The 23,855-nt window shown below is 40.5% G+C and overlaps 1 protein-coding gene across 3 annotated transcripts in view; it reads left to right on the top strand.

The window, feature by feature from the left end:
• The window catches only part of daam2 (dishevelled associated activator of morphogenesis 2), a 112,307-nt gene that overhangs the window by 83,094 nt on the left and 5,358 nt on the right, over positions 1–23,855 (top strand). For 2 of the 3 annotated variants that reach the window (XM_087780198.1, XM_087780199.1), the window contains exons 6-24: positions 2,426–2,759; positions 5,210–5,320; positions 5,399–5,502; positions 6,252–6,318; positions 6,380–6,497; positions 6,573–6,711; positions 11,745–11,803; positions 11,881–12,065; positions 12,938–13,243; positions 14,704–14,811; positions 15,692–15,721; positions 16,523–16,629; positions 17,664–17,748; positions 18,345–18,451; positions 18,823–18,911; positions 20,846–21,014; positions 21,103–21,210; positions 21,403–21,463; positions 21,603–21,734. In XM_087780198.1, coding sequence (XP_087636324.1) covers positions 2,426–2,759; positions 5,210–5,320; positions 5,399–5,502; positions 6,252–6,318; positions 6,380–6,497; positions 6,573–6,711; positions 11,745–11,803; positions 11,881–12,065; positions 12,938–13,243; positions 14,704–14,811; positions 15,692–15,721; positions 16,523–16,629; positions 17,664–17,748; positions 18,345–18,451; positions 18,823–18,911; positions 20,846–21,014; positions 21,103–21,210; positions 21,403–21,463; positions 21,603–21,734 — 2,419 coding nt within the window. The remainder of the gene's footprint in view (positions 1–2,425; positions 2,760–5,209; positions 5,321–5,398; positions 5,503–6,251; positions 6,319–6,379; positions 6,498–6,572; positions 6,712–11,744; positions 11,804–11,880; positions 12,066–12,937; positions 13,244–14,703; positions 14,812–15,691; positions 15,722–16,522; positions 16,630–17,663; positions 17,749–18,344; positions 18,452–18,822; positions 18,912–20,845; positions 21,015–21,102; positions 21,211–21,402; positions 21,464–21,602; positions 21,735–23,855) is intronic. The other variant, XM_087780200.1, reaches the window with a different exon arrangement.

Genomic DNA, 23,855 nt, shown 5'->3' on the forward strand with positions numbered 1-23,855 from the left:
TCTTCGACGCTTTTATGTGTCGAGGCGTCGGTTCAAGCACGCGGCGGTTTCTCTTCGTAAAAGTCTGCACTTAAATCTAACGGCAGATCAGAACATCAAGAAGCGGGTTTGACTCTCGACACGGAGGGTCGTTGACGAACACACTTCCCAGCGCGAGTCGTTCGTCTTCTCGACTTTAATTGACAAACAACTTGGCTAATAAGTCGCCGTTTGAACGGCCAATAAAACGCCACATCTGCCTCGTATCAAAGTCCAACGCCGGAGCCGGCATGTGTGTTCCTGGCGAGCCGTCAGAAGAAGAAGCCACTGGAGCGAAGCGAGGGCCTTGAGTCCCGTCCACTCTTTTGAACCCCGACTCCAAGAACAACAGCGCACCCCTTCTGTTTTCCACGCATCCATCAGCGGCACGTCCAGGTTGATTTCTCCTCCGGCATGAAGTCGGCCTCTTAGGACGCCGGCTAATTAACGCTGCTGGCTCGGGCCGCGGCACCATTTGCCAGACAACTTGATACGGGATGTGCAGCAGGTGGACGCGCGAACTTAAGACCCGCTTCCATTGACGTCGAAGTCTTTACTGGCCGTGGATTTTTTTTTTCGCCACCTTCCAGCGTTTGAACAAAAGCCGTATTGTTAGGAACGGTTACGCATGTGGCGGTTTCAGATTAGAGGATATTTGGCAGCGATGCCGCTCATGTCTGACGACGGGGTTTACGTGGCTGATGCTTTAAATCCTCGCACGACTTATAGCAGCACGAGAGAAAGACTGGCTAGGAGAGCAAAAGTTAAAAAAAGGAAGACACAAAGTAAGTAAGTAAGTAAGTAATATTTATTTATATAGCGCTTTTCGAGACCAGGGTCACAAAGCGCTTAGACAATCAAAACAATACTCAAAAAAGTACATACTTTAAAGATCAAGATAATACTGAGAACAACACAGGAGTTCGAGAAATTCAAGGAAAAGCCTGAACAAATAGAAACGTCTTAAGATGTTTCTTAAAGGAGTCAGTAGATCATCAAGCGCAAAGAGAGAGAAGATCGTTCCAAAGCTTAGGTGCAACAGCCTGGAAAGATTTCTCTCCTCTGGTCCTGAGCCGTGTGCGTGGAACCATAAGTAGATTCTGATCCACAGACCTCAGAGCCCGAGCTGGGGTGTAAGGCTGGATCAGATCATTGATGTAAGGAGGAGCCTGACCATGAATAGATCTGAAAGTAAGAACCAGAATTTTTAAGTTGATCCTGAAAGAAACTGGAAGCCAGTGAAGAGTTTTAAGGATCGGAGAAATGTGAGTTCTTCTACTAGAGCGGCTCAGAATTCTCGCTGCAGTTTGAGTTTTGAGCTGAGTTTTGTATGAACTGCAGGCGAGACGATCCTTCTTGTTAAGACATGAAAACAAACTGTTACAATAGTCCAGACGAGAAGAAACAAACACATGGATTACAAGCTCCAGATCATGTTGTGACAGCATTTTCCTAAGTTTAGAGATTTTTCTCAGTTGAAGGAAACAGTTTCTGGTCAGTTTTCTGCAGTGTTGAACTAGAGACTTTGTCAAATACAACACCCAGGTTTCTCAGGCTCAGGGCAGTCGTTTTGGAGATAAATACATGAAATAGTGGCGTACCTGATTTTTTTTTAAATGTCAGATTTTCCACGTAAAAACAAAAAAAATGTCAGTAAATAATCTTAAAATGCTTTTTATAGTAAGTAAGTAAGTTTTTATTTGTATAGCGCTTTTCTGGACCAGGGTCACAAAGCGCTTAAACAATCAAAACAATATTCAATAAAGTATATACTTTAAAGATCAAGATAAAACTGAGAACACAACAGGAGTTCCAGAAAATCAAGGAAAAGCCTGAACAAATAGAAACGTCTTAAGATGTTTCTTAAAGGAGTCAGTAGATCATCAAGCGCAAAGAGAGAGAAGATCGTTCCAAAGCTTATTTATATATATATATTTATATATTTATAGTGTAAAATGAAAGTAAATGAATCTTCTTTGAATAAAGGGTTGAATAGTGAACTACTATCTACTTGAGACTAGATGTACATCATATTTTCAGGACTATAAGGTGCACTTCAAATCATCTAATCCTCCGTCTGTGCTTTATGTATTTCTTCTGGTTGTACTCGCTGACCTTGAACCAATTTTATGTCATATCCAGCGCTTAAAAAATCTGACAAAATGTTTTAGTAAAACTTCAGTCGTGTACGGAGGCGAGCCGCTTGATAGATCGTCTGAGTATTACAGTAGTCAGGAACGTGAGGCTCAAGTATCGCGTAGTAAAACCTACGTAATACTGAATAAGGGACTGTATTGTTCTGTGTTTTATGGGTGACAACCGAACGATGTTGAGTTACGGTGAGAGTTCATGTGTCTTATAGTCTGAAAGGTTGAATTGTCACCCAGAAACGTCGTCTCCCCGCCAGGTTCGTGACCCGCTTCATCGAGCTGGACGGCCTCACCTGCCTGCTCAACTTCCTGCGCAGCATGGACTACGAGACGTCGGAGAGCCGCGTCCACACCTCCATCATCGGCTGCATCAAGGCGCTGATGAACAACTCGCAGGGTCGCGCTCACGTGCTGGCGCACCCGCAGAGCATCAACACCATCTCGCAGAGCCTGCGCACCGAGAACATCAAGACCAAGGTGGCGGTCCTGGAGATCCTGGGGGCCGTGTGTCTGGTCCCCGACGGACACAAGAAAGTGCTGCAGGCCATGGCTCACTACCAGAAGTACGCCGCCGAGAGGACTCGCTTTCAGGTAGTTGGAAAACATACATACACTTCTAAATCGCAATACTGTTTCGATATTCAATATATATATATTTTCAAATATAGATTTATATGTTGTCATTTAATTTAGTTATTTATTAAATGCGATTAAGAGATGCCATCTGTAAATCTTTGTATCCGACTCGAATGTCTCCACATAAATGTTGATATTTTGTAGGATTTATTATTCATGGAACTCTGTTGGTCTATTGCAGTTACACTGTTCTGACACTGAGGGGAGCCAGAAACAATCTGTTCCATCTCATGTATTGATGCTTTAAAATCGCGGAGGTTTATGATACGGGTTGTAAATAAAGTACCTTTAAATATCGCAATATATTTTTCTACATTTCTATATATATATTTAACAGGACTGTATATCTATATATATATATATATATATATATATATATATATATATAGATATACAGGTATATATATATTTATATGTTATTGTGTATTGTTTTGATTGTTTAAGCGCTTTGTTAGCGCTATATAAATACAAATTACTTACTTACTTATATATTAGGATTTTAAGTCATATTTTAGTGTCATCATAGTTCTTTTAGTTCCTGGCCGCTAGATGGCAGCAGTCATTACGTCCTCCTGAGGACGAGAGGATACAGTGACTCCAGCAGCTTTTAAAGCTGATGTTTGGACATATTTTGGTTTAAAAAACAAATGAAAGCAGTTATGACTGAGGACGAGAGGATACAGTGACGCCAGCAGCTTTTAAAGCTGACGTTTGGACATATTTTGTTTTGAAAACAAATGAAAGCAGTTACAACTGAGGATGAGAGGATACAGTGACTCCAGCAGCTTTTAAAGCTGATGATTGGACATATTTTGTTTTGAAAACAAATGAAAGCAGTTACAACTGAGGACGAGAGGATACAATGAGTCCAGCAGCTTTTAAAGCTGATATTTGGACATATTTTGGTTTGAAAACAAATGAAAGCAGTTACGACTGAGGATGAGAGGATACAGTGAGTCCAGCAGCTTTTAAAGCTGATGTTTGGACATATTTTGGTTTGAAAACAAATGAAAGCAGTTACGACTGAGGACGAGAGGATACAGTGAGTCCAGCAGCTTTTAAAGCTGATGTTTGGACATATTTTGGTTTGAAAACAAATGAAAGCAGTTACGACTGAGGACGAGAGGATACAGTGACTCCAGCAGCTTTTAAAGCTGATGTTTGGACATATTTTGGTTTGAAAACAAATGACAGCAGTTACGACTGAGGACGAGAGGATACAGTGACTCCAGCAGCTTTTAAAGCTGATGTTTGGACATATTTTGGTTTGAAAAAAATGAAAGCAGTTACAACTGAGGATGAGAGGATACAGTGACTCCAGCAGCTTTTAAAGCTGATATTTGGACATATTTTGGTTTGAAAACAAATGAAAGCAGTTACGACTGAGGACGAGAGGATACAGTGAGTCCAGCAGCTTTTAAAGCTGATATTTGGACATATTTTGGTTTGAAAACAAATGAAAGCAGTTACGACTGAGGACGAGAGGATACAGTGAGTCCAGCAGCTTTTAAAGCTGATGTTTGGACATATTTTGGTTTGAAAACAAATGAAAGCAGTTACGACTGAGGACGAGAGGATACAGTGACTCCAGCAGCTTTTAAAGCTGATGTTTGGACATATTTTGGTTTGAAAACAAATGAAAGCAGTTACAACTGAGGATGAGAGGATACAGTGAGTCCAGCAGCTTTTAAAGCTGATGTTTGGACATATTTTGGTTTGAAAACAAATGAAAGCAGTTACGACTGAGGACGAGAGGATACAGTGACTCCAGCAGCTTTTAAAGCTGATGTTTGGACATATTTTGGTTTAAAAACAAATGAAAGCAGTTACGACTTCGTCAAGAGTCATGTGGTCTGTAAATACTGTAAAAACCAGAGTCGTTGTTGTGGTCATGGGATTAATGACATAATTTGTCGTAAAAATAATTTGTGTATTTCATGTGCTTCATGTTCTGTAAATTAACTATGATAGTCCAGAACTACACAGAAGCCTATAGTTTTTGCTTTAACAGTCTAGTGAGCAGATCAGACGAGGATTAAAGGTCCGAGAAAGAAGCTCCGAGGAATGTCGTGATAAATCAAAAATGGTTTCGATAAGTCTGAGACTCCTGCCGCAATGCCTTAAATGTTTGACCCCGGGTCAAGTCAACACAGACTGAGGACAGTCAGGAATTCCGAGGGTCTCGTAGCTTGAGTCAACAATCTCACACATCCTCGGGGACGGCTGGTAAATCTTGCCACCCCGGGGCCCGACGCTCACACCCGGGCAGCTGCTGATTCACAGTGAGTTATGATTAGCCTCGGAAGTATGTCTGCGCTCGCCTCTGGGAGGAACACTCGCCCGTCTGTGACCCGGGCCTGAACCTCGTCGAGGTGTTGACACCGACCGCCTCCCTCTGACCCCAGACGCTGCTGAACGAGCTGGACAAGAGCACGGGTCGCTACAGGGACGAGGTCAACCTGAAGACGGCCATCATGTCCTTCATCAACGCGGTGCTCAACGCCGGAGCCGGCGAGGTCAGAACCCGGCGCCCCAATCGACCCCTTATCTCGATCGAGAAGGAATCAAAGTTGTGTTCAATCCTTCTGCTGCAGGACAACCTGGAGTTCCGCCTCCACCTGAGGTACGAGTTCCTGATGCTGGGGATTCAGCCGGTCATCGACAAACTCCGGGAACATGAGAACGCGACACTCGACAGGTACGGATTATTGACTTTTTCAGCATTTAAATCAATGTTTTTAAATAATTTAACAATCATTTCTTTATCAAAGGTTACATTTGTTTTTATTGTCCTGAGGGATCAATAAAGTTCTACCTTACCTTACCTTATTAAATGAATATTTTAAGGTTGTTTTTTTATATATATCTTCAAAATAAATAAAAAACAGTTTACACATAGAGTTTTATATCCTTATTCCAACCATTCAAAATAAATGGTCAAAACTCAATCATTTTTCACTTCGTAGCCTTTTAAATTCAATATAAAAACGTTGTCTCCAGACATGACTAAACGAGTACCGAGCTACTTGATCATGTGACAAACAGACACATAATGATGCGAGAGCATCGTGGCGGATTCAAGGTCAACGAAATGGTAAAACTCAGTTTTCGATATTTATTCATTCGTAGGCTTTTAAATTCAATATAAAAACGTTGGCATAATAGTGTCACCATGTTTATATTGAATTTAAATATGCTATGAATTAAAAAATATGGAATTTAGGACATTTATTTTTTAACTATTGAACTCTATTTGAAAAATATTCCATTTCTGTATTCAAAGAAAACAAATTCAACCTTGAAATATAAAAAATATTGAATTCAATGCTTGAAAAAACACCGTATTTCAATCTAAAAAAAAATCTCAATATTCTAATGTCACTGAAATCTGTCCATAAAAACTAATAAAGAAAATGAAATTCAATGCATGATTTCAATCTTTCTCAGGCATCTGGACTTCTTCGAGATGGTGCGAAACGAGGACGACTCGGAATTGGCCAAAAGATTTGACATAGTGAGTCACGTTTTTACTGAAAAAAACTGTTTTAAACTCCAAAATGTTCTCCTCTGAGCAGATGCATGTAGATACCAAAAGTGCCGGCGCCATGTTCGAGCTGATCAAGAAGAAGCTGAGCCACACAGATGCCTACCCTCACCTGCTCTCCATCCTCCAGCACTGCCTGCAGCTGCCATGTCAGTAACATCTCCGCAAACAAACGTCTTCTAGAAGCTCTCGATGAAAAGGTCCTGATCCCGTCCTTCTCGCAGACAAACGTGGCGGAGGCAGCATGCAGCACTGGCAGCTCCTGGACCGGATCCTCCAACAGATAGTCCTTCAGGACGACAAGGGAGAAGACCCGGACCTGTCCCCCCTGGACAACTTCAGCGTCAAGAACATCATCCGCCTGTGAGTCGCTTCATCTTCATGACGCTTGCAAGTCTCGCGTGACTTCGTGGTCCACTACGGGAAAAAAAAGAAACCATAGGCTGTACACTTAGGCTTGCAATTGTGCACTTACTATTTTGAGTGCACAGTACGCACTCAACTGGTGCACTCAAACGACCAGAGAATTGAGTGTGGATCGATGGTCACTTTCCACCCACAACGACCTCCATCTTAGTGACGCCGATGAAGCTAAACTGAAGTCTTCGGAGCAGATACTGACGTAAATGTCTCGAGAAAACACTTATTTTACCACAAAACAACAATAATAACACAATGAAACACAACTTAATAACTTGTTTCATTTGGAGAAAAGTGCTGTCAAGTGATAGAGTTTCAACAACTGGTTGTAAATAGAGTTAAATTGTAGTAGAAGAAGAAGCTGTCGAGTCATTTCCTGTTAGTGTGTAGCAGCAGAGTTTGATTTGAGACAGTACTACACTGTCGGAAAAGTTCGCACTGGCCAAGTATGTGCACTTCATAGCCTCCGACCAATTCCTGTGCGCATCTTTAAGTGTACTGTAAACCAGTGCACTCGAAGGAAGTGTGCGATTTGGGGACACAACCACAGAATATTCTCATTACAGAAATAAACATTTTGTTTTCTTGACGTACTGGAAATTAAAAATAACTTTCAGTTCATCAAATATAGTAAATATTGTTAGAAGTATGTTTAGCGTAGCATTTAGCTCAACATTAAAAGTCTCCAAAAGTATAATTTCCGAAAAAGAGGTCGACAAAAGACTTAAGAAGTATCACTGTTTGTTTGTTAATATGTTATTCGTTTGTTAATGTAAGTTGACGTCTCGCGATGTTAGCGCGCTAGCTTAGCTTAGCCACTGCTAGCAGGTCAACGTCAAGAAATGAGTTGTTTGAGTCGATTTAAAGACATTGAAAACATTGGAAAAGACATTAGCTTTATTAATAAACATGTCACTTTTGTTAAAGATAAGATAATGCAAGATTAAATTTGACTTGTTTTTCAAATAATAAGCCCTTAAGCTTAATAAAAAGAAAATTGAATTAGCTTTGGACATGTAGGGAAACTACATAGAAATACACTACAGATGTTAGTACAACAATTATGACTCCATTTTGTTCTATTGAGGAATAATCATCTGAGAACTTGTAAAATCAAAGTTTCTTCATCGATAGTTTCACTTTAAACGTACGAAACAAGACGACGACACATGACGCGACCTTCAAAACATCCTTCCTGACGCTCCTACACGACCCTGAACCTCTCGGGCTCGACCCCCATTTTTGGAAGAGAATGCGGCCGACGCCGCTGATCTGAGAGATTTTGGGAAACTTCAAAGAGTTGATAATCCAACCTGATGTAACACCAGCTAGTCGGGGCTATTTTCAGCCGAGCGAAGGTGAGATGAAGGAGCAGCAGGGGCTCAGAGTCGGAGGATCGGAGCGTGAACTGGAATCGGAAGCGTTAGATCAAAAGGAAAAGTAATCGCGTTAAAGAGACGGAGCTCGAGTCCACAGGCCTGGAAGTGATGGATTCTCACGTAACAATGGAATCTTCATCATCGACAATATGAAACTTTACACTGATGACTTTATTTGACCTCTGACCTTAGTTTGTAGAGAAGTGTTCTCAGTTTTTTATCATAAAGAAAAGTTGAATTTAGTTAAAGTTAAAGAGAAATTAATTAATTTTTATTTAAATGTTGTTTTTTTTAAACATTTAATCATTTTTCTTCACATAATTTAATTCTAAAAAATAATATATATATATATATATATATATATATATATATTCAATGAAGTTTCTTATTCCGATAATTCAAAAATATATTTTTTTTAAATGACAGTATTTTAATTTGTAGTCTTTTAAATTCAATATATATATGTTGGTATAATAGAGTCACCAGACATTACCAACAGAGCACCGAGCTACTGGATCCAACTTCAGCCGATCAAGCACTGATTATTACATTATTATTATTTATATTTATATTATAATATTACACCAACATTCTTATATTGAATTTAAAATAATATTTATTGTTTTATATAATTTAGAAAAGTGTGTTTTATGATTATTTTTATAAGAATCTATGTGTAAAAAATGCATTTATTTTGAAACGGTTCATTTTTTTAATCGAACCATATACCTTTTTTTTCTCTGGGTCAAGGTGACCCGAAAAACGAATGTGTTTGTCGTATCCCTTGTGTTGTGGTGAACGACCTCAACCACTGCATATGTATTTCTGGAAGCCAGGGGAGGTCGTTCATCTTGACCCAGAGATAACACACAAGGGATGCCTCAAACACATTTGTTTTTCAGGGTCTTCGGGTAACCTTGATTCTGAGATAACGCAAGGGACACCACAAACACATTTGTTTTTTGGGTCTTTGTGTAACCTTGACTCTGAGACAACACAAGGTATACCTCAAACACATTTGTTTTTCGGGTCTTCGTGTAACCGTGACTCTGAGACAACACAAGGGACACCACAAACACATTTGTTTTTCAGGGTCTTCGGGTAACCTTGACTCTGAGACAACACAAGGGACACCACAAACACATTTGTTTTTCGGGGTCTTTGTGTAACCTTGACTCTGAGACAACACAAGGGACACCACAAACACATTTGTTTTTCGGGGTCTTCGGGTAACCTTGACTCTGAGACAACACAAAGGGCCCCACAAACACATTCGTTTTTCGGGGTCTTCGGGTAACCTTGACTCTGAGACAACACAAGGGACACCACAAACACATTCGTTTTTCGGGGTCTTCGGGTAACCTTGACTCTGAGACAACACAAGGGACACCACAAACACATTTGTTTTTCGGGGTCTTCGGGTAACCTTGACTCTGAGACAACACAAGGGACACCACAAACACATTTGTTTTTCGGGGTCTTCGGGTAACCTTGACTCTGAGACAACACAAGGGACACCACAAACACATTTGTTTTTCGGGGTCTTCGGGTAACCTTGACTCTGAGACAACACAATGGACACCACAAACACATTAGTTTTTCGGGGTCTTCATGTAACCTTGACTCTGAGACAACACAATGGACACCACAAACACATTTGTTTTTCGGGTCTTCGGGTAACCTTGACTCTGAGACAACACAAGGGACACAACAAACACATTCGTTTTTCGGGGTCTTCGTGTAACCTTGACTCTGAGACAACACAAGGGACACCACAAACACATTTGTTTTTCGGGGTCTTCGTGTAACCTTGACTCTGAGACAACACAAGGGACACCACAAACACATTCGTTTTTCGGGGTCTTCGGGTAACCTTGACTCTGAGACAACACAAGGGACACCACAAACACATTCGTTTTTCGGGGTCTTCGTGTAACCTTGACTCTGAGACAACACAAGGGACACCACAAACACATTCGTTTTTCGGGGTTTTTGTGTAACCGTGACTCTGAGACAACACAAGGGACACCACAAACACATTCGTTTTTCGGGGTTTTTGTGTAACCTTGACTCTGAGACAACACAAGGGACACCACAAACACATTTGTTTTTCGGGGTCTTCGGGTAACCTTGACTCTGAGACAACACAAGGGACACCACAAACACATTCGTTTTTCGGGGTCTTCGGGCAACCTTGACCACAAACACATTTGCCTGGGGGTCACATTGACCCTGAGGCGACACAAGGGTTTAAAAGTTATGTTTCCATAAACTCTGAGTCAATAACGTCTGGAAAAGAAATGCACAAAAGTGAGATTCCCTGGTCGCCCCGACATGTCTCGTGCCACTGCGAGGGTTAAAACAACTGTTAAAACCAGCTCGGAGCCGAGGTCATCCATCATGTGTGCGGTCGCCATGACGACGGCCCCAGACCTGGAATCCAGAACTTATAACAAATCATGTTTTTTTTTCCACCGTGAAGGTGTGAAGGTGTGAGATCCGCTCGACAACGAGTCCATTGTTTGTTCACGAGTCACGGACCCGAAGCCGGCGTCCAATCCCGCTGAAAATAGTAGAACCTGATTGTAGTTTTAGGGGGTGAACTGATGTTTTCTGTGGTTCATGACCTTCTTCTAAAGATGTCTGTTCTTCCATCTCTAGCCATGACTTCCATCGAGGCTCAAGGTTTCACTTTCAACTTCTTCATTCTCTGGATTAATAGAAAAAAACTCAGTGCCGTCGGAATATTCCGTCGTTTTTGTTTCACATTTGAAACTTTGATTTGTTTTATTGAAATGTTTTTTTTTTCAAGCAGTGAATTCTTTTTTTTTTTTCCCTCAAATGTTTCAATAGTTTCTAAAGTGTAAAGTTGAATCTTTTTTATTTTTTTTAATTTTAGTTTAAAATTCTAATAAATAAATGAATATTTTATGTATTTATTTTGAGCATTTTTTAATAAAAACTAAAGGTTGGTTTACAACATGAATAATTATTTTTTTTAATATTATAATTCCAATAATTCAAGAAAAAAACCTTCTAAATTCAATGTTATTACATTAAAATGTTCAATTCTATTTCAGTAATTAAAAATATTCAATTTCTAAATTCAACTTATATCTTATAGCCTTTAAAATTCAATATACAGCTGTTGCCATAACGATGCCACCATTTCTACATTGAAATAAAAAGGCTATGAATTAAAAAACAATTCTCTTTGAATTATTGGAATAAAAATATCAAACTCTATGTGTAAAATATTCTACTTTTTATTACAATTATTAATAAAAAATAAGTCAACGTTAATGCAAATTTATGAAAAACATCATTTATTAACAAATAATTGTTAAAATGCTTAAAAAAAAGAACATTTCAATAAAAAATGTAAACTCAATATTCCGATGGCACTAATAAACCTCCAAAGCTCATCTGTCAATCAAAATAACGCTGAGATTCCCCCTCATGATTGAAAGTCTCCTCAGAACCTCTAACACGAAACACACTTTCTAAACGTCCTCCAGCTCCTCATTAATCGCTAACGTCCTTGAAGCGGCAGGAAGTCGTGGATCTTGTGAAGCTCATCCTTGGATTCGCCCACAGGTTGGTGAACGAGAACGAGGTGAAGCAGTGGAGGGATCAGGCCGAGAAGTTCCGGAAAGGTGAGGAGAGGAAAAAAAAAAAGAACTCCTTGAAGTTCCAGATCTAACGACCTTCACGCTCCGGTGTTTCGCCGCAGATCACGTGGAGCTGATGGCGAAGCTGGAGAAGAAGGAGCGCGAGTGCGAAACCAAGACCACGGAGAAGGACGACATGATGAAGACCCTGAACAAGATGAAGGACAAGCTGCAGCGCGAGGGCGTGGAGTTACGCTCGGCCCGCGAGCAGGTCCTGGACCTGTCGACGCGCATCAACGACTGCAACGTGAGTGGAAACATCTGCAGCGTTTGGTCCTTCAACGGTTCCTTTCCCGCCATGAGAGAGGTTAGCTTCGGTGGCTAACTAGCATTTGTTCAAAAATAACCTTTTATGGTTGAATCGAACATTTTTAAACGTTGAAACTTTATTTTATTTAAGTTGCGTTTTTGGTTTTTAATAATTTAATGAAATAACTTGTATATTGTAAAGGTTTCGTTAGTTTTTATTAAATTATTTAATCATTTGTTTATTGAAACGTTGTTTTTTTATTTTTTATTTGAATGATTGAATTCAATCAGTTAGGTTTTATTTTTTAAATAAAATAATTTGATTTAATAATTGATATATTTAAATGTTTAATTTTATTTTATAAATACATAAAAAAAATGTTTTACACATAGTTGGATTATATAATTCTAATAATAAATAATAAATTAAACAATGTGTAAAAAAAACAACATTTTTTGAAAATATTACATTTTTATAATTCAGTAATTCAATCAAAACAAATCTAATCTTTTAATAAAGACATTTTTTAATTCAACTGTTCCAAAAAAATAAATGCTAAGCCTACAAAAACAACATTTAAATAAATAAATTTAAAAAAAATAAATACTGTCCTTAATATTCCTTTTAATTGACCAATTATCTTTAATTGACCATCGATATCTAAGTAAGTAATTTATATTTATATAGCGCTTTTCCAGACCAGGGTCACAAAGCGCTTAAACAATCAAAACAATATTCAATAAAGTATATACTTTAAAGGTCAAGATGTACTTCATTACAATAACTGTTGAACCTTAAGCGAGTGAACCATGTCGTAGCTGAACCTTCAACACTAAGATGAACATCAAATACCTTCATGTGTCCACCAGGGTTCCGGTGTCCCGTTCCCGCCGGCGCCGCCTCCTCCGGGCGGACCCGCCGCTCCGCCGCCGCCCCCCATGATGGCCGGCTTCCCTCCGCCTCCGCCGCCGCCGCCCTTCAGCTGCCCGCCGCCGCCGCCACCTCCACCTCCGCCGGGGGGTCCGCCGCCTCCGCCCGGGGCTCCTCCCATGTTCGGCGCGCCGCCCCCCCCGCTGCTGCCGTCCTCCTTCGCCCCGGGGGGCACGCTGAGGTCCAAGTCCATCCCGCAACCCTCGCACCCGCTCAAGTCCTTCAACTGGTCCAAGCTCGGGGAGGTGAGCGAAGGTCTCGAGGTCGGGGCTGGCGCGGCTACTGGCTAGCTAAGCTAGCATGTATAGCGTTCAGTTTAATGGGGGAAATGAGGAAATACTTTTAAATCAATACATTTTCAAAAGTGTATATAAATACTGCATTTACAATTACATTAAAACATGAAGTATGTATTTCACGAAACTTCAAATAACAGTTTTCGTCGTCTGAAATGCATTTTGACGTAGTTTTTAGCGCTAATGAAATGGAAGCAATTGGCACCATTGGAAGATCTTTAACAGGTTCAATAGAAAGTTTACAAAACGCATTCATAGACATTCTCGGTGCTTTGGAAATAGCATTATTACTTTAGCACTAATGCTAACATCGGGGCTGGCGCGGCTACTGGCTAGCTAAGCTAGCATGTATAGCATTCAGTTGAATGGGGGAAATGAGGAAATACTTTTAAATCAATACATTTTCAAAAGTGTATATAAATACTGCATTTACAATTACATTAAAACATGAAGTATGTATTTCACGAAACTTCAAATAACAGTTTTCGTCGTCTGAAATGCATTTTGACGTAGTTTTTGGCGCTAATGAAAAGGAAGCAAGTGGCGCCATTGGAAGATCTTTAACAGGTTCAATGAAAAGTTTACAAAACGTCTTCATAGACATTCTCGGTGCTTTGGAAATAGCATTATTACTTTAGCACTAATGCTAACATCGGGGCTGGCGCGGCTACTGGCTAGCTAAGCTAGCATGTATAGCATTCAGTTTAACGGGGGAAATGAGGAAATACTTTTAAATCAATACATTTTCAAAAGTGTATATAAATACTCTGTGCTTTGGAAATAGCATTATTACTTTAGCAATAATGCTAACAATAATAGTAAGTAAGTACTAAGTAATATTTATGTATATAGCGCTTTTCGAGACCAGGGTCACAAAGCGCTTAGACAATCAAAACAATACTCAAAAAAGTACATACTTTAAAGATCAAGATAATACTGAGAACAACACAGGAGTTCCAGAAATTCAAGGAAAAGCCTGAACAAATAGAAACGTCTTAAGGTGTTTCTTAAAGGAGTCAGTATATCCATCAAGCGCAAAGAGAGAGAAGATCGTTCCAAAGCTTAGGAATACTACATAATACTTTAGCAGTTTAAGCTAACGAGCTCTTGTTACATAAAGCAAACATTTTAAATAATGAACACGTGTTTGTTACGCAAACATGTTGCATCGCCTCTAAACCACTTCCTGTACGCTTCCAAAATAAGATGCATAAATACTCTTGGACACCCCAAACATTTCCTCCTAGTCAAGGTCACACCCAGGATCTAGAGAACACCTGGAGGTCTCGTGATTAAGACAAGATTAAACGACCATTCGTCATGATCAAAAACTGTGCTCCATCATTTTGAAACATTTGCTTCAAGAAGCGAAATCCTGACGGTTAAAAACCTTCCTCTTCCCCCCGCAGAATATGATCAACGGCACCATCTGGAACGAGATCGACGACCAGAAAGCCTACGACGTCCTCGACCTGAAGGACATCGAGAAAATGTTCTCGGCCTACCAGAGACAGCAGGTCTGGATTGAACAACATAACTGAAAATGTTTGGGGGGTTTTTTAAACGCTAAATACCAACTGGTGAAAAATCAGCCTTAATGTGCTTAAGATGTTTCAAGTGGAATCTGTGGACAACGTTTCAGGCTCACAGGAGCAGCTCCTGTAGCCACTGAACCCCCTAGTTTAAGTGTCTTTAGAGCGCAAGGCTGAGAATTGATTCCAAACTGGACTTAAAAACAAAGACCATATGGTTAGCAGACACTCAACCTCGTCCAGGAACCAACTTTTCGGATGGAGATACTGTACTCCTTCTTGCAGTCGTTTTCTTAAGGGCAGGTTTCTACTCCGTGGTAGAGACGCTTGGAAACCAGGGCTAAACAGGTACTAAAAATGTACCGCGTCGGTGGAAACACAACGCAAACCGGGGGGAGTCGAGGTAGAATAGAGGGGCTAAGATGAACCGGTGGAAAAGGGCCATTAGAGTGAGACTTGAATTTGACCCTTTACTCGCGATACGTTTTTTTTAAATCCACCGAAAGTACATCCTCTCTGAGCACCAGAGTAATGACTCCTCAGAGGCGTCAAGTGACAGCGTTTCACCACAGTTATTCATTTCTATAGGGCAGGTTTTTATTGGCACGGAGCAGCGAACAAATGCAGATTTGATGGCGAATACTTTTCAACGGGCCTTATTTAAATGTTTACACAGCTCACTTGAGGCATTCGTTTCTACCCCGGGTGTGTTTTTTCAGCGCACAGAATTATCTCAAGCACATTTCTTTGGGTTTTTCTGGGCCTGCTAGCTTGTGTTGAGTCGCCGCAACCACCCATCTGTCTGCTTGAAGTGCTAATCTTTGCATGTGTTTTGTCTCTCTGCGCTCTGGGATGGCCTGGGCAGGACCTTCTCACTAACCAATCCTTCAAACAGGTGAGTTCAAGCTCGGGGTGCGTCCTTCCTGTTAATTGAAAGAAAGTCTTCTGGAGTTATTCCCGCTTTCGCTGCCGAAGTCAAACAAGACTCGACAACATTTCCCTCGCAGCGTCGTACAGGCTTTTTTTTTTTGGGCAGAGAATGAATGGGAGTTGTCCCTCGGAACCGGGTGCCAACTCCAGAGCGCTGCCAGCTGAGCTCCGGGCACGGAAAACAGAACTTTTATTTACAAGACATGTGATGCCCATACGTCAGCGGCCAGACCTCAGAAGAGACATTTTCTGTCCGGCAGGAAACCAAACTGGGACCATAAATAGAACGTGTTGAACATTCTGGCGCAACTTTTTATCATCGTTTTTAATACTTTTACTCAAATAAAGGACTCGCCCCAACTCAGCATAGAGCAGTTGCATTATAGATCAATATGACTCGTCAAAAATGACACTTCTATTGAGGGTTTTTAGTCCCATTTGTGCTACTTTTTCTCTCGTTGATTAAATGTTACAAGGCAGCTGTTTTCACGCAGGTGAAGTACGATGTGTGCGACTAGTGGCTCAGAATAAAAGGTCGACAAACTTAATTCCAGATGACTTATTTGGCTAAGAATGCAACCTTTAGTTTTCGAAAACAGCGATCAAACTGCAATTAATGGCCTTCATTGTTCCTGGATTTATCCTCCGATGCGTCGTATTAACACGTCGTTAGAAACGGTCGTCTCTAAACAAAGATGGGAAGCAGATGTGAAAGAATCCATGAGCTCAACACCCTTCATGCGTTGGTGTCTTTGTGCTTCCGCAGAAGGAGACGGGCTCCATCGACGACATCTACGTCAGCACCAGGAAGGTCAAAGAGCTGTCGGTCATCGACGGGCGACGGGCGCAGAATTGTGTCATCCTGCTGTCAAAGTAAGGATTTCATCGCGTTATGACTCACCGTGTGTGTGTGTGTGAGTTTTGCAAATGCGACACTCGAGAGCAAGAGTGTCAAAATCTTTTCAATGGCCAGACAAACTGTTCTATAATCTATGCTCCTTATCCTAAACATCTTAAGCAACTTTATAGGTCACAATTCATTCATTGATTTTCTGTGCTGCTTGATCCCTTAATGGGGGTCGCAGGGGGCTGAAGCCTATCCCAGCTTCTTCGGGCGAGAGGCAGAGGACACCCTGGACAGGACGCCAGTCTGTCTCAGGACACACCGAGACACGCAACCATTCACGCACACATAGCTCATACCTAAGGTCAATCAACCTCTGTATGTTTTTGGACTGTGGGAGGAAACCGGAGTGCCCGGAGTAAACCCACGCAACGCACAAAAACATACAACACTGTCACAAGTCAACACTGAAAGGTCACAAGTTGGCTCCCCCCCCCCCGACCTGGAAGTGAACCCGCAACCTTCTTGCAGTGAGTCGCTAAGCCACCGTGCACCCTATAGGTCTTTTACGAAAAATGCCAAAAAATGTAATATTATTTTTGCTAAAATTGATCTTTTTGCTAGAAGAGTATTGTCAGGAACCAGTATAGAAGTGTCGGTAATACTGAGGGTATCGAAAAATGTATTCTGAAGATACTCTATACCATTGTCTTTATCTGTGAAAATAATGGCAACATAAAACTGGTATAAAAAAGGGTAGGGGACCCCAGACGTATGGATCCAACTTATCAATATAGTTATGATTTCCTCAGCAAAACTCAAATCCAACATCTTCCTCGACTTCCATAATAATCAATAGCTCATGATCTGTCCGAGGACCCGACACACGATCCCCGGCCCCCCATTTGTGTTCCTGTCGTGTGACCTCCGGTTAAAAACCAGAGCCAAACGAGGTCAAGCCGTGGGTCAATAGTTTTCAAGCATATGCCGACATTGCTGTTTTTTATCGATCTCACCAAATATGCAAACAAGTTCATTGTTAACACTTTTCTCTTCCGTGAAGGTTAAAAATGAGCAACGAGGAGATCAAGAGGGCGATTCTGGAGATGGACGAGAGGGAAGAGTTGTCCAAAGACATGCTGGAGCAGGTTAGTCATCAATAAACTAAGTATAAGATAATGTGTCTTTTCAACAATCTGGAAATACCATATGTATCACGATACATGGACTATAAAATACAATTCATTGCGGTACTGTAGGTAAAAACAATATTTTTGAGTTTTTCTTTTTAAGAATTTAATTGCAAGAAAACTGTAATACCGAAAGTATCTTTCGATTGTTTTCAAACCAAAATATTTCCAAATATCAGCCAAATAAAATCTGCTGGAGTCACTGTATCCTCTCGTCCTCAGTCATCGCTAGGATTTCATTGTTCCTTTAGCAGCGTCATGACTGATGCACTTTATTGAACTGTAAATCATGAAAGAACTGAAACATGGTTTAAAGCCAAAAATAAATAGATAATTTAGGTGTTCTTTACACAGTACTGTTGAATATCGGAACAGTTTCGTGAAAACATAAATAACACCCCTAGTAACTCATAATGATGTGATACGCTTACATCAACTTTCTAAATTCAAACAGATGGATCTTCATTTGTATTTACAAAAGAAGAAAGTATCGTTAAATTCGATGGTATCGGGAAGAACAATACTGCGATATTTAACTGTACTTCTGTCTGCAGCTGCTGAAGTTTGTACCTGAGAAAAGTGACATCGACCTCCTGGAGGAGCACAAGCATGAGCTGGAGCGAATGGCCCGAGCCGACCGGTTCCTCTATGAAATGAGCAGGTAAAGCTCTTGACTATAACATGTTTTACATGCGCAGACATCTTGGTATGAACGTCTGCCGTATTTTGTTGCATCAACACGAGTCTCCCACTGCAGCTCATCCATCATTCGGAAGGAAATGTCAAACTTCTGACCTCGGTCTGATCGGATAGAATATTTTGTTGTTGCTGTATAATTAAATCCAAACCCCCTTTATTTCCTTCGGACCACATCTCCCCCTGGACTGTCATTTCCTCTTTTATTTTGGCTATTCAATATCTCTGGGAGAACTCCTGCGGACGAGTCAAAACATTTGTCATTTTCTCCATAGACAGGATTTAATAAGTGAAGACATCAGGTCGACGTTAACCCTTGGTCTTCGTCTTCTCTAGGATTGACCACTACCAGCAAAGACTGCAGGCTCTGTTCTTCAAGAAGAAGTTCGCGGAGCGCCTCGGTGAAACAAAGCCCAAAGTGGAAGGTGAGATTCTTTTGAGTCGGAATTGAGGAGAATTTTTGACAAACTAGCGTCTCAGTGACATAAGGAAGTGGTGACATGAACTACTGGAACCTCTCTGAGATATCTGACAGATCTTCTGGCATCACAGCTCAGATGGTAGAGGGGTTCAACTTTGGGGTTGAAGTTGGGGGTTCAATCCCAGTTCTGAATGAGATTGTGGCGTTGTGTCCCTGAGCAAGACACTCTCGCCGGATTGCTCCTGATGGTTGAGCTGCGTCACAGCCTACTCCCATCAGAAAAGCGCTATACATATAAGTAAGAGCCCAACAATTAAAAGGTAGCACGGCTTCTAATTTTCCACCTCCAAAAACTAGTGAAGATTCAGGAGAATCTCAAGGTCTACAGTCTTTCCTGAAGAATGTAGTATCTTGACATTTGGAAACAGTTGGGTTCTTTAGCAAGCTATATACAGTAGTACTTTTATTTGCTATTCTGCTGCGAAATGTAGATTAAAATTCTCAACATAAAAACATGTCCAAGTGGTTGAAAAGCGAGTCAACTGGACTGTGTAGACATTCATGTCGGAATTGAAACAAACCTTTTCCTAGAAACGTCTTCCTAGAACTTTAGACGGTCCTAGTTTTGAACCACGTGGATAACCGTGACCCGGATGAATGACACCCTTCACGGATAGAATGACATGGTAGGAGACATTGTACATTTGTTTGCCAATATATCCTACTTTGTCTTCCAATGACTTTCCACTGATTTTGTGACAGACTTTAGTTTAGCTTCAACGTATGTCAAATGTTTTACGATACATGGACCTCAGGATTCTGAGGTTAAGAAGACGACCTCCCCTGCTTTAGTCCTGGTGTACGAGAGGAACTGTGTGGGAAAAGTCCAGACGTCATGAGCTTGACTTCTAGTGTTTAGGGAGGCGACATTGATAAGGATCTTATCGCCTTTGAGTTATATTTATGATGCGAGAAAAATAGAGGTTAAAATTGCTCCACACGTGACGTTTTTATTACCATTTAAGCCAGAATTCTCGTCCATATACATCTTCACCGACTCTTGTTTCCGACCGAAACATGTTTGACTCACATGGTCCCTAAAGAGAGAGTCGTCCCGGCTATGAGCGGCGCTCACGACGGAGGCGTGCGAGATTCCGTCTCGAGTTCTCAGGAGAAGAACAGTCGACTCTTTGAGCGTTGCTGGTTACCAGGGAGGGGTGTGTTGGAAAAAGTGTCCTCAAACACTGACGGGAAAAGAGAAGGCTTCAAGTGAGGCCCACGCTGTTGGTGGACATGGGTGTGGATCAAAACCAGCGGTTTGGATTTTGCTTTTGAGAATTCTCTGGCTTTTCTTCTGCACTTTTTTTTAAATTTGCCAAGAGCAGCTCGGGAGGAGGTGGGTTTGTGTGTGAAAGTGTAAAACACACTGCTTCAGGAAACCTTTAACAACTGTAAATAGTCCAGAAATGTAACATCTGACATCTGTGTGGTCGTGATCGGGATTAACAAACCGATGCCTCCGACTGATGTCTTGGACCACCCGGAACCATCCGTGGAAGAAGCTTTTCCAGAAGGAACCGGTCCCACGTTGCATCACAGCAGGCTGAAGTGTGACAATATAAATTTGGGTAATGACTTTCACATACACTCAAGGGCTTTTCTATGTCGAGCGAGGGAACCACCCGACCCGTGCCAGAACCTTTTGGTCTGGTTTTAGGCCTGGATGGACTCTGATGGATTTTCCCACCGTAGAGCCCAGTCGTTGCGGCTCAAATCGATCAATAATAAGGAGGTCAATGAAAATGAGGGAAAGGATGAAAAAACGTTGGTGGAGTCGCGGCGGTAGTTTCCACGCGGGACCAGAATAGAATCCAGAAGATTATGCAACACTCAGCGGTGTGTAAATCACTCTCTAAATGAGTTTGGCTTTTTCCACAGCCATCCTGAACGCATCCAGGGAGGTGGTCCGGAGCAAGAAGCTGACTCAGGTCCTGGAGGTGGTGCTGGCCTTCGGGAACTTCATGAACAAGGGTCAGAGAGGGAACGCCTACGGGTTCAAAGTGTCCAGCCTGAATAAGATAGCAGACACCAAGTCCAGCATAGACAGGTGAGGAGATCCAGGGTCCGAGTCCTTTTCCCGGTATCTCCGGCGTCGAGTCCGACAGTTGTTAACCTCGTTTCTACTCTGTCTTCAGGAGCATCACCATGTTGCACTATCTGATCATGATCTTTGAGAAGAACTACCCAGAGACGCTAAACATCCAGGGGGACCTCGGGAGTCTACCAGAGGCTGCCAAAGTCAAGTGAGTTCGCTCCTCAGATCCTTGACGTTGATCAAGATGTTCTACAAATAACCGTACATTTCGGAATGTAAGGCGCACTTCAAAATCCCCAGCGCGCCTTATGACTCGTTGCTCCTTCTGTATTGATAACGTTATGGTATTGATCGTTGAAAGAGCCACTGAGGACTTATTGTTTCGTTTTTTCCGTCCCAGCTTGGCAGAGTTGGAAAAAGAAATCCACAGCATAAGGAGTGGACTGAAGGCTCTTGAAGCGGTGAGTTCTTGCCTCAATCTTTGGTTCTTCTGCGCTCTGTCATTAGCTCGTCGGGCCTGACAGCAGGGCGAGGTGTTTAGCCGCCGCTGCGAATCCTAATTCCACAAACTCTTGTCTTGTCGTTCGGGTCGATAACCAGGAGCTGCAGTACCAGCAGAGCCGGACGCGGGAACGCGGGGACAAGTTCGTGGCGGTGATCGGCGACTTCATCACCGTGGCCGGATTCAGCTTTTCGGAACTGGAGGATCAGCTGAGCGAGGCCAAGGACAAGGTACGGGAGCTTGGAATGTGGGACGTCTCGATTGGCTGTCAGGGAAAGATAAACATGTGTTCGGAGCCTGATGACCAGCATCATGTGGGGGGGCAGGGGGGGCGCCACATTGACTGATGACCTCTTCCTCCCTCTGGTCTCATCGATGCGAGACGAGACAAATGACCTCTGAACTGTCCTTTTGATTCACGCCCTGAAGAAAGTTAAACCGCATGTGTGTAAAATCCGCCCACTTCCACGTCAGAGGCGTTTGCTGCCCTCTAGCGGCCAACAAGAGCGCAGGCCCTTCCCATAGCTTCTTAGATCGGCCGCGATTTATTTGGGCGCGAATTAAGCCACGCGGTCCGATGGTGATTGACAGTTGGAGGTCTCATCCGACAGCTGGATTATCGCCTTAAACCCGGAGCGTGGAGACGCCGCCTGTAAGAGGCTCGTCGTCCTCGAGTGTGAAACCTGTCAAAACTCCTCGACGCTCCGCCGGGTTTCCATCACGACACTAGCACGGGAGCGTGGGAGGTGTTGCCATGGCGACAAATGTGCGATATGTCCACGTATAGGACCAACTGTTGAATTATGACCAAAATATATGATCCACGTTCTTCACCTTCTTCCTGGCTTTAAGAAGACATTGTACATCACAACATGTCCTTCAAAATAAAAGAAGGGGTTAAATCAAAAGTTGCTTTTATAATATATTAAAAGTTTGATTCACAGCAATGGCAGGAATGTTTAGTTTAATAATTCTAAGCAGCTAAAGATAATGTCAATTCAAAAACATGCGTGTACAGTGTTGTATGAAAATGCCATTGGACACGATTATAGAAGTAATAAACATGATATATCACGTTAGAAAGGCGCTATATAAATAGACATTATTATTATTATTATTATTATAGAAATAATAAACATGATATATCACATTAGAAAGGCGCTATATAAATAGACATTATTATTATTATTATTATAGAAATAATAAACATGATATATCACATTAGAAAGGCGCTATATAAATATACATTATTATTATTATTATTATTATTATTATAGAAATAATAAACATGATATATCACATTAGAAAGGCGCTATATAAATAGACATTATTATTATTATTATTATTATTATTATTATAGAAATAATAAACATGATGTATCACATTAGAAAGGCGCTATATAAATATACATTATTATTATTATTATTATTATTATTATTATTATAGAAATAATAAACATGATATATCACATTAGAAAGGCGCTATATAAATAGACATTATTATTATTATTATTATTATTATAGAAATAATAAACATGATATATCACATTAGAAAGGCGCTATATAAATATACATTATTATTATTATTATTATGGAAATAATGAACATGATATATCACATTAGAAAGGAGTATATAAATAAACATTATTATTATTATTATTATTATTATTGTTTTTAATAGAAATAATAAACATGATATATCACATTAGAAAGGCGCTCTATAAATAAACATTATTATTATTATTATTATTATTATTATAGAAATAATAAACATGATATATCACATTAGAAAGGCGTTTTATAAATAGACATTATTATTATTATTATTATGGAAATAATGAACATGATATATCACATTAGAAAGGCGTTATATAAATAAACATTATTATTATTATTATTATTATTATTATAGAAATAATAAACATGATATATCACATTAGAAAGGCGCTATATAAATAGACATCATTATTATTATTATTATTATAGAAATAATAAACATGATATATCACATTAGAAAGGCGCTCTATAAATAAACATTATTATTATTAGTAGTATTATTATTATAGAAATAATAAACATGATATATCACATTAGAAAGGCACTCTATAAATAAACATTATTATTATTATTATTATAGAAATAATAAACATGATATATCACGTTAGAAAGGCGCTATATAAATAGACATTATTATTATTATTATTATTATAGAAATAATGAACATGATATATCACATTAGAAAGGCGCTATATAAATAAACATTATTATTATTATTATTATTATTATTATTATAGAAATAATGAACATGATATATCACATTAGAAAGGCGCTATATAAATAGACATCATTATT

This window comes from Callionymus lyra, chromosome 18 (assembly GCF_982586985.1).
Source record: "Callionymus lyra chromosome 18, fCalLyr1.hap1.1, whole genome shotgun sequence".
In the NCBI taxonomy this organism is placed as follows: domain Eukaryota; kingdom Metazoa; phylum Chordata; class Actinopteri; order Syngnathiformes; family Callionymidae; genus Callionymus; species Callionymus lyra.